The sequence below is a fragment of the Ornithorhynchus anatinus genome, chromosome 1, assembly GCF_004115215.2.
Source record: "Ornithorhynchus anatinus isolate Pmale09 chromosome 1, mOrnAna1.pri.v4, whole genome shotgun sequence".
Classification (NCBI taxonomy): Eukaryota; Metazoa; Chordata; class Mammalia; order Monotremata; family Ornithorhynchidae; genus Ornithorhynchus; species Ornithorhynchus anatinus.
Genome location: NC_041728.1, coordinates 155,548,052 through 155,559,347, shown reverse-complemented (window position 1 = coordinate 155,559,347; position 11,296 = coordinate 155,548,052). Strand labels below are relative to the sequence as shown.

The 11,296-nt window shown below is 50.5% G+C and overlaps 1 protein-coding gene across 1 annotated transcript in view; it reads left to right on the top strand.

Moving 5' to 3' along the window:
• The first annotated feature begins 794 nt into the window (after positions 1-794).
• Positions 795-11,296, top strand: part of KPNA4 (karyopherin subunit alpha 4) — a 64,506-nt gene continuing 54,004 nt past the window's right edge. The window contains exon 1 of the mRNA XM_029058386.2: positions 795-905. Coding sequence (XP_028914219.1) covers positions 837-905 — 69 coding nt within the window. The 5' untranslated portion in view covers positions 795-836. The remainder of the gene's footprint in view (positions 906-11,296) is intronic.

Genomic DNA, 11,296 nt, shown 5'->3' with positions numbered 1-11,296 from the left:
GGACAACCTGATTCCCCTGTGTCTACCCCAGCGCTTAGAGTAGAGTAAATACCAACCCGCTTATTACAGATGAGGTCACTGAGGCGCAGAGAAGTGGCTCTATTTATTGCCATTGTTCTTGTGTGTCTGTCTCCCCCGATTAGACTGTAAGCCCGTCAAACGGCAGGGACTGTCTCTATCTGTTGCCGACTTGTTCATCCCAAGCGCTTAGTCCAGTGCTCTGCACATAGTAAGCGCTCAATAAATACTATTGAATGAATGAATGGCTCGCCCCAAGTCACCCCGCGGGCAAGCGGCGGAGCCGGGATTCGAACCGACGAAACGGGGGGGGGGGGGGGGGGGGGGGGGGGGGGGTCCCAAGCCCGGACTCTTTCCACTGGGGCCCGCTCCTCCTCAGTTCCCTCTCCGGGCCGCCGCCTGTTCCCTCCCGGGGCCGGCGGTTTCCGGGGCCTTTGCTCCCGCCCTCATTGGCCGGGGCGGCGTCCAATGAGCGAGCGGGGTCGGCGGCGGTGGGCGGGGCCCGGGCGGCCCGGCCCTCAGATCGAGGCTGCCTCCCCCCTGCCGCTCGTCGCCGCCGCCGCCACCATCGCCTTGGGCCGCCGTTGCCGCCGCCCTCAGCGCCGGGCCCGAGGGGGAGGCCCACCCGGCGGAGGCTCCGGGCAGACACCACCACCACCGGCAGGAGAAGAAGGAAGAAGAAGGAAGAAGAAGGAAGAAGAAGGAAGGAGAAGGAAGGAGAAGGGGCGTCGGGCCGGGCGGTGGCGGCGCTTGGGGCGGATCCCGCGGGGCTCGGCCGGGGTGGGGGGGGCGGGGGGGGAGGCGGCGCCGGCCCGACCATGGCGGACCACGAGAAGCTGGACAACCAACGGCTGAAGAATTTCAAGAACAAAGGCCGTGACTTGGAGGTAACGGCGGGCCCGCCCGGCGGCTCTCTCTCTCTCTCTCTCTCTGTGTGTGGTGTGTGTGTGTGTGAGGAGAGGGGGAGGGTGGGGCGGCCGGTCGGCCCGGGCCCGGAGCCGGGGCGGGGGCGGAGGGTGAGGGGAAATGGCGCTGGGGAGAAAGGGAGGGAGGAAGGAAGGGAGAGAGGGAGGGAGGGAGGGAGGGAAGGGGGCGGCCGTTCCGCCCGTGACGCCTCCGCTGAGGCGGCTGGAAGTTTGTGTGCGGGAGCTAGGCCTCGGCCCGCCCGGCGCCGCCTCCCTTTCCCTTCCCGCCCGGCGCGGGGCCGCCACGGAGGGACGGGCAGACGGAGGAAGGACCGGCCCTGGGCTCCAATGAAGATTTAAATACTCGCCCTCCGAGAATAGACACTGCCCTGCAGCCCACCCACCACCCTGGATCAGCCTCCCTCCCTCCTTGCGGACGCTTCGCCGAGGCGCCACCGCCCGCCCGCCCCCTCCTCCACCCGCGGGGCCCGGGGGGGAAACTCTCAGAGCTGGCGGCTTCTCCTCCCCGCCCCTTCTCGGCTGCCGGACTTGGGGCCGGTCGCTTCTCTGGGCCTCCGTTCCCTCATCTGCAAAACGGGCGTGGACCCCGAGCCTCCCGGGATGACCCCGGCTCTCCCCCAGCGCTGAGAACGGGGCCCTGCACCTAGTGAGCGCTTGAATCCCGACGGGAAGCCCTTCGCCCGCCCGGGCCTCGGACACCTCGTCTGTCGGAGGGAGGGGAAGAGTGGGAGCCCCCCGGGGGACCACCCGGTGACCCCAGCGCCGAGCCCAGCCGCTCCCAACATTAGTAGTAGTATTAGGGCCTCGACGGAGAGGCCGCCCGGCCCAGTTGGGGAAGGCAGCGCCGGTGACCTTGGGCCAGTCGCTTCCCCGGGCCGTCGCCAAAATGAAGATTTAAATACTCGCCCTCCCCCTCCGGGAATAGGGACCGCCCCGCAGCCCACCCAACATTGTCAGGCATCTACTGAGCGCCCACTCTGGAGAGCGCCCAACTGAGCGCTGGGGAGAACACTCTTTTGTTCTCTTTTTTGCTGTGCTGTCGGTCTCCCCCTCCCCTTTTAGACCGTGAGCCCGTCGTTGGGCAGGGATTGTCGCCATCCGTTGCCGAATCGTACATTCCAAGCGCTTCGCACAGTACTCTGCACAGGCTGCACGCTCAGTACATACGATTGAATGGACGAGTCAGTAGGCACATTTTCTGCCCACAGGGAGCTTATGGTCTAGAGCCTTTTTATTATTATTTTTCCCAAATAAATTCTGACTGCCCTAACGCCGTCCAAAGGTTGGGGCTGCTTTGGGTGGTTGTTATTATAATACCGGTATTTAAGCTCTTCCCGTGTATTAAGCTCTGGGGCAGAGAGAAGACCATCAGGTCGGACACGGTCCCCGGCTCAAGACTCCAACGCCTTGCAAAAAGCATCCCTTAACATCCAAGGCTCCAGAAGTCGTCTGAGTCCCAGATTGACGTTCTTATGTTTGGGGGGGGGTTTTCTCCCCGGTGGCTCTTGAAGGCCACGGTACAGAAAAACGGGTGGGCAAGGAGCAGTATTCCTTGAGCTCTCCCACCTGTCTGTGCACTCTTTGAGACATTCGTCACCCTTCCTATTCGGCCAACTTCTACGTTTTCGAGTGTTGATTTGTTGGGGAATTAGGTATTTTCCTTCCTTCTGTGAAGCCACTTGGGGAATAACAAATTTGGATATTCTAGACGGATTTCATATTTTGTGGGACCAGTAAGTGGCAGGGGGTGACACGTTGGTTAAGTTAGCTTAACACTTGCTTTATTAAAATCTACCCAGGAGGAATCACCTTGATAAGTTATGTAAAATTAAATTTCTCCTTCCCGGGACACTCTTCTTTTTTTTAATCTTTATTACAAAACAAACCTTGCCGCACTTTTTATTAGATTGCATCTTCTTACCTAAATACGGTTTTTGATTAGCTCTTTTTTTTTTTACCAGCTTTCTCATGTCCTCAAGACTTCCCTATGTAGGAAGTAGAAATTTTCCCGATTTATATCTGAGAAGAGTGAGGCACAGGGAATTAAAGCAAAGTGTTCGTGAACCCACTGTATGTCGGTTGTGGAGCATATATAATAGAGCCTGTATCTATGGATTCTTCTCTAGTGGAAAAATCACTACATGGTGAACTTTTTAGAGAAGAGTCTGAGTATACCTAGAGCTTTTGTTTGGTACTATTACTGTCCAACGCTTGCAAAGCGTTTGATAGCTTGTGCTGACATATTTGAAAATCACTATAATAACTGGGATATTTCAGGACTTACTATGTGCCAAGCACTGTACTAAGGGCTGGGGTAGATACAAGATAATCAGGTCCCAGATGGAGCGTGTGGTCTCAGTATGAGGGGGAGACAGGTATTGAATCCCCATTTTGCAGATGAGGGAACTGAGGCACAGAGAAGTTGAGTGACCTGCCCAGAGTCACACAGCAGGTAAGTGGCAGAGCCCAGATTAGAGCCCAGATCCTCTGACTCCCAGCCCCGTGCTCTTTCCACTAGGCCGGAAACCGTTCGACAGATGTTCTAGTTTAAGTCATTGCTCCTACTATTTAGAGGTTTGGAACCTGTCAGCTACTTTTATTTGGATTTTGCTTTGTGATTTTACAAAACCATGAGACAATACCAAAAAAAAAAAAAGAAATGACCCGAAGACGTCTTCTATTTGAGCAATAATAGTAATGATAATGGTACTTGTTAAGCGCTGCCTGTGTGCCAGGTACCGTACTTAAACGCTGGAATAGATACAGGTTGATGGGGTTGGACACGGCCTCCGTCCCCCACGGGGCTCACACTCTTAATCCGCATTTTGCAGATGAGGTAACTGAGGCACCGAGAAGTTAAGTGACTTACCCAGAGTCACACAGCAGGTGTGGTGGAGCTGGGATTAGAACCCAGGTTCTTCTGACTCCCAGGCCCATGCTCCACCCACCAAGCCATGCTGCCATCTTTACACTCCCATCTGTGTACATCGTTTTATTGTTGGAAATAACCGATTCAGTCGTATTTGAGTGCCTGCTGAAGGCCAGCCACTGTACTAAACCCTTGGGAGAGTACAACGCAACAGACTCGATAGACCCTTTCCCTGCCCATAACAAGCAGGGTGGCTTAGTGGAAAGAACAGAGGCTTGGGAGTCAGGAGATCCTGGTTCTAGGTCAAGCTCATCACTTGACTTTTATGTGCTCTTGGACAAGTCGCTTAACTTCAGTGCCTCAGCGCTTAGTACAATGCCTGGCACATAGTAAGCGCTTAACAAATTCCATTATTATAATTAACTTCTGTGCTTCTGTTTCCTCATCTGTCAAACTGGGACAAAATTCTTGTTCTCCTTCCTCTTTATAATATGGGACCGGGACTGTCTCTCGACTGATTATCTTACATCTACTGCAGGGTCTAGCCCGTGGTGAGGATTAACAAATTAATTGTTAATTTTTTTTTTGCTAGTATGACTTTGGACAAACTAATCGATCATTGGTACTTATTGAGCACTTACTGTGTGCAGAGCACTCTACACTTTTCCAAGTGCTTAGTACATCAGAGTTGGTAGATACATTCCCTGTCCACAAGGAGCTTACGGTGTAGAGGAGAGAGAACGTGAAATAATTATGGATACAAATAATTATGGATACAAATGTGACTTAAGTCGGCCGCTTCCCACCCTTGTTAATTAGGCATCTTTTAAATAGAGATACTTTACAAATTTGATGCAAAGTGCGAGTTGGTATTTAGCAGAATGCCTCCATTTCTTGAGCTGTGTTCCTAAGAAGGGATATTTGTATTCACAGCAGTTGATTTTCCCCCATTTGGTCAATCAGTAGAATTTGGGTGCTTGCTCTGCAAAACTCTGTACTAGGCACTTGTGAGAGCAAAACAGGGATGAATAGGGACCGTAATCTCCCTCTGTAATCGTAAGGAGCCACAGAATCACTTTAAAAAAAAAAATTTTTAAGTTGTTACTGATAGTAATACTAATTACTGAATAGTAAAAGCAAAAAAAGAACTAAGTTTGAAATAATTGAAATTGGAGTTGTTTGTTTTTTTAAAAAAAATTTTAGAACTCCAATGAGATCTCGGTAGTCTTATTTTCAGTCTAGTACTCCGTCCATCATACTATGCCGTCGTCCCCGTCGTGGAAATAAATCTGTAGCAAATAAGCCAACAGGGAACTCACTTGAAATTAATTTTGGAGAGAAAATATTTAGTAAATAAGTACTTGACCTTTCTGTGGCCCTAGCAGAGACTTACTAATGCATTTCGATCAATCAGTAGCATTTAAGTGTGAGGGGCAGCATGCTTAGTGGAAAGAGCAGGGGCCTGGGAGCCAGAGGGACCTGGGTTCTGATTTCGCCTCCGCCACTTGCTTGCAGAGTGACCTTGGGCGAGTCACGTAGTACTTCAGTTTCCGCCTCCTGTGAAATGGGGATGGGGGACAGGGACACATAGTAACAGTGCTTGGCACGTGGTCAACCTTTAGCAAATACCACCATTATTATTGCAGACCATTGAACCAGTCCCTTAGGGAAAGTACAGTAGGATTAGTAGACATGATCCATGCCCTGAAGGAGGAGTTTACAGGCAGGGAGATAAAGGTCTGTTGATTAAAAAAAGGGCAAAGATAAGACATCAAAGGGAATGGGTGAGTGAATAGTCCTCAAGCTAAATTTGATCTAAGGTCATGCTTCAACTTACTTAGGGATTCTTGATATTTCTTTATCCTTATTGACTCGCCTCTGTTCGTTGCCCCGGCCACCTGTTTCAGACCTTTAACTCTCTTGCTCGTAATGATCCAGCCATGTACTTCATTGATTAAAATGGAAAACTTTAGGCCTGGGCTCCCTGAAACCTCCTCTCCTCCTTTAGAGTCCCTTCCTTCTCCAGCCTCCTCTTCAAATCTATACCTTCTCCCCCCTGCACCTCCAACCCCATCATTTCCCGCCTTGTCAAAACCCTTGCCCTCTCCCCTCTGTCATCCCAGATCTCAATCAACGGTTCCTTCCCCACTGCTTCCAGACATTCCCATGGATCTAAAAAGCCCTCCCAGGACTCCGTAGCAACTCCAGTTATCACCTCACCATTGTCCTACCGTTTTTCTTTGCCAAACTTCTTAAGCAAGATGTCTAAACTTGAAGCCTCTACCTCTTCTCCTCCGATTCTCTCCGCACCCCCCGGGCATTCTGGCTCCCGCCCCCTTCACTCCATGGAAACTTAGGTTACCATTGGCCTCCCTTTTTTTTTTGCCAAATCCAATGACTTGTACTCTCCATTCTAATCCTCCTCCAACTATCCGATGCCTTCACTTGTGGGCCACCCCCTTTCCCCGGAAGTATCATCTAACCTTGTCTTCACTGACACTGTTCTCTCCTCCTATCTTTCTGGCTGCTCCTTCTCAGTCTCTTTCACAGGCTCCTCTGCCTCCCACCCTCTGGCGGTGGGGGGTCTCTGAAGGGCGCAGTTCTGGATCTCTCTCTGTTCTCCTTCTGTACCCACTTCCTTAGAGAACTCATCTGCTCCCAAGGCTTCAGCTACCAGCTCTATCATCAATCGTATTAGATGATTCCTAAATATACCTCTTCAGCTGTGGCACATCTATTTCAGTGTCCTGTCGATGCCTCAGATTTAACAAAGCCAAAACAGATCTCCTCCTCTTCCCACTGAAATCCTGTCCTTCCACTGCCTTTCTTATCACTGTAGACAACAGTACCATCCTCTCTGGGACACTGACGTAATCCCTGACTCATCTCTCGTTCAGTCTACGCATTCAACCTTTCACCGGATACCGAGCCGAGCACTTAGCCCGTTCCACCCTGACCAGGGCATCAGCCTCCTCGTTGACCTCCCTGCCTTGTGTCTCTCCCCTCCTCAGTCTATACGTCATGCTGCTGCCTGGATCATTTTTTCTGAAAAACCATTCGGTCCATATCTCCCCACTCCTCAGAAACCTCCAGTGGTTGCCCATCCACCTCTGCATCAAAGAGAATCTCCTTTAAGGCACTCAGTCAGCGCTCTCCCTTTTATCTTGCTGATCTCCTACTCTAACACAACCCATATACTCCACTTCTCTAACAACCTACTCTTTGGACCTCGGTTTTGTCTATCCCTCTGCTGTCCCTTTGCCCACTTAATTCATCTGGCCTGGAATGCCCTCCCCGTTTTCATATCCGGCAGATCCCTGCTCTCTCGACCTTCCAAGCCCTCTTAAAATCACATTTCCCCACATCGGTCGCATCAAGCATTTAGTTATCAATTAATCGTATTTGAGCACTTACTGGGTGCGGGGCAGAGTGCCAAGCGCTTGGGAGAGTACAGTATAACCAAGAGTTGGTAGGCAAGTTCCTTGCCCACGAGGACCTTTCAGTCTAGAGGGGGAGACGGATATTAAAATATATTACAGATATGTTCATGAGGGCTCAGGGAGGATAAAGGGTATAAATCCAAGTGCAAGGATGATGTAGAAGGAAGAGGGAGTAGGGGAAATGAGAGCTTAGTTGGGGAAGGCCTCTTGAGGGAGATGAGATATTAATAAGGCTTTGAAGGTGGAGAGGGTGATGGCGTAGTGACTAGAACACGGGCCTGGGAGTCAGAAGGTCATGGATTCTAATCCCGGCTCTGCCATTTGCCTGCTGCGTGACTTGGGGTGAGTCACTTCACACCTCTGACCCTGTTACCTCGTCTGTAAAATGGGGATTGAATCTGTGGGACAGGGACTGTGTCCAACCCCGTTTGCTTGTACCCACCCCTGCTCTTAGCACGGTGCCTGAAGCATAGTAAGCGCTTAACGAATACCACAATTATTAGTAGTATATGAAGGGGAAGGGGGTCCCAGGCCAGAGGCAAGACGTGGGTGAGGGGTCAGTGGCGAGAGAGATGAACTCGAGGCACAGTGAGTAGGTTGATGTTAGAGGAGAAAAAGACATAGGTTGCGTAATCGGAAATCAGTGAGTGAGAGAGGAGGGAGCTAGGTGATTGAGTGCTTTAAAATCAGTAATAGGGAGTTTCTGTTTTATGTGGAGGTGGATAAACAGGTTCTTGAGGAGTTGGGGGAGAGGGGAAGGATGGGTCCAGTGTGCTTTTTTTGTTTTTTGGGTAAGAAAAATCAGCCAGGCAGCGGACTAGAATGGGGAGAGGCAGGGTGATAGACAGGGAGGCGTACCATAGTCAGGATTGGATAAGTGCTTTGATCATCACCGTGGCAGTCTGGATGGTGAGGAGAGGGTGGATTCTACTGACGTTGTGACGGTAGAACCGACAACATCAGTTTCATGACAAATCAAATATGTGGGCTGATTGAGAGAGATGAGTCGAGGACAATGCCTTGGTTACGGACTCGTGAGGCAGGGAGGTCAGGGATGGGAAGGTCAGTGTAGTCACAGTCAATGGACGTGTTAAGTTTAAGGTGTCGGGGGGGGCATCTGAGTAGAGATGTACTGGAGATGAAGATTTGGGAGTCACCTACATAGAGATGGTAGTTGAAGCCTGGGAGCAAGCAGCGGAGATCAGTGGAAGGAGCACGGGCTTGGGAGTCAGAGGGCATGAGTTTGAATCCCGCCTCTGCCACTTGTCAGCTGTGTGACTGTGGGCAAGTCACTTAACTTCTCTGTGGCTCAGTTACCTCATCTATAAAATGGGGATTAACTGTGAGCCTCACATGGGACAACCTGATTACCCTGTATCTACCCCAGCGCTTAGAACAGTGCTCTGCACATAGGAAGCGCTGAACAAATACCAACATTATTACTGTTCCGTGCTCTGTACACAATAAGCGCTCAATAAATGCGCTCTACTCCATTCATTCAAGTGGCCTTCCCTTACTCAGCCATCATTTCCCCTTCTCACCCTCTTCTCCACATTGCCTTAAGCACTTCGTATTCACTCCACCCTCAGCCCCACTTTGTATTCACTCCACCCTCAGCCCCTTATGCATGCAACACTTATGCATATGTCCTTATACTCTGCCATTTCCCCTGTTTATCATTTATTTTAATGGTTTGGCTCCTGCTTCTTCTCACTCCAACTTCATCGATGTCCTGCTCCACTCCACCTCACCCACTCATCAGCTTGGCCACATGCTTGATCTCATCAGCCGTACTTCCGGTATAACCTCTAACCTCACCAACTCTGAAATTCCACTCTCTGATTACAACCTCCTGCTTGTGTTCTCTCCCACACACTCCCTCCCTGCAAATCTATCTTCCCTCCTCCCCCGCCCCCAAGACTTCTGATCTTTTGACCTCATCCAATTTTCTAAAGTCATCATGCCCCTTCTGGTCTCCATACCCAACCCACCATCCGTTGACACAGATCCACACCCTCAACACCACCCTCTCATCTGAACTCAGTTCTCTTGCTCCCCTGTCCCTCCGCTAAACTTATACCGACCCACAGCTATGGATCACCTCCCAGGACTTATTATTATGGTATTATGTGTCAAGCACTGTGCTAAGCACTGGGGTGGATACAGTGATGATAATAATAATGTTGGTATTTGTTAAGCGCTTACTCTGTGCCGAGCACTGTTCTAAGCGCTGGGGTAGAAACAAGGCAATCAGGATGTTCCATATAGCCACGCTGCTTCTCTAATCATGTTGTAATAATCGTGTTGGTATTTGTTAAGCGCTTACTATGTGCAGAGCACTGTTCTAAGCACTGGGTAGACACAGGGGAATCAGGTTGTCCCATGTGGGGCTCACAGCCTTAATCCCCATTTTACGGATGAGGTAACTGAGGCACAGAGAAGTTAAGTGATTTGCCCAAAGTCACACAGCTGACAAGTGGAGGAGCCGGGATTAGAACCCACGACTTCAGACTTCCAAACCCATGCTCTCTCCACTTAGCCACGCTGCTTCTCTTAAGTTACAAGTTAATCAGGTCCGACAGTCCCCACCCTAAATGGGGCTCGTAGTCTAAGTAGAAAAGAGAACGGGCACTGAATTCCTCAGTGAAGTGACTTGCCCAAGGTCACACAGCAGACAGACACTAGTAGACACAGTAGACACAGTAGTATAGACACAGCAGACACTAGGAGAACTGGGTCCTCTGATCCCTGGACATCTGCTCTTTCCATTAGTCCACACTTCCTCCACTCCTGTGCTTGAGCTGCAGGGCGCTGCTGGTGGAAATCCAGGCACCAGGCTGACCTTTACCATCGCGAATTCATCCTCACCTACTTTTTAATTCTCATCCACCCAGAGACGATACTCTTCCATCCTATTGATTCCCATATTCATTGCCCGCAACAGATGTTTTAGATGTTTAACTCTCTCCTCAAACACCCAACCCTCCACCCCCCATGTCTTCCCTCTAATGACCTGGCCATGTACTTGGTGGATAAAATTGAAACCATTAGGTGTGGTCTTCCTAAAATCTCCCCCGTCCCTCTTCAGGGAGATTTTCCCCTGTAGATTTTCTCCCCTGTCCTTTCCCCTCTAGCTCTCTCTTCAACTCTGTCCTTCCAGTTTCTCAATAAGAGATCTCTCTCTCCTCCCCCTCCACCTGTGCTTCTGACTCAATCCCTTCTCATTTTATCAAGGCAATTACCTCCTCCCTTTCTCCTTCACTGCTATCTTCAATGGCTCATTTTCCAATGATTCCTTGCCCACTGCTTTCAAACCTGCCCATATGTCCCCTATCCTAAACCCCTGTCTCTACATCTCCCTCCTACCATTCCTCTCTGGACTCCTTTTGCAGGTTGTCTAAATCCACCGCCTCCACTTTCTCTCCAATTCTCCTTCATTCCATGGGACCAGACCTCTGTAAGGTCACCAGTGACCTCCTTTGTCAAATACAATAGCCTCTACTCTTTTTTTCCTTTATTTAAGCGCTTACTATGTGCCACACAGGTATTAAGTGCTGGAGTAGATACAAGTTAATCAGGTTGGACACAGTCTGAGTCCCACGTGGGGCTCACAGTCTTCATCCCCGTTTTACAGGTAAGGTAACTGAGGCACAGAGAAGCTAAGCGACTAGCCCAAGGTCACAAAGCAGACAAGTAACAGGGCCTGGATTAGAAATCGCGTCCTTCTGACTCCCAGGTCCAAGCTTTGTCCACTAGGCCATGCCGTTTCTACTCCATCCTAATCCTCTGACTCTCTGCTGCCCTCAACACTGTGGACCTGGACCACCCCCTTCTCTTGGAAACCTTATCCAACTTTGGTTTCACCGACAGTGTCCTCTCCTGGTTCTCCTCCTATCTTTCTGGCCAGTCTGTCTTAGTTTCTTTTGTAGGCCCCTCTTCTGACTCCCATCCTCTAGCTGTGGCGTGTGCCTCTGTGTCCCCCTTCAATTCCCTGTCTGCACCCACTCCCTCGGAGAATTCATTTGCTCCTGTGGTTTCAACTA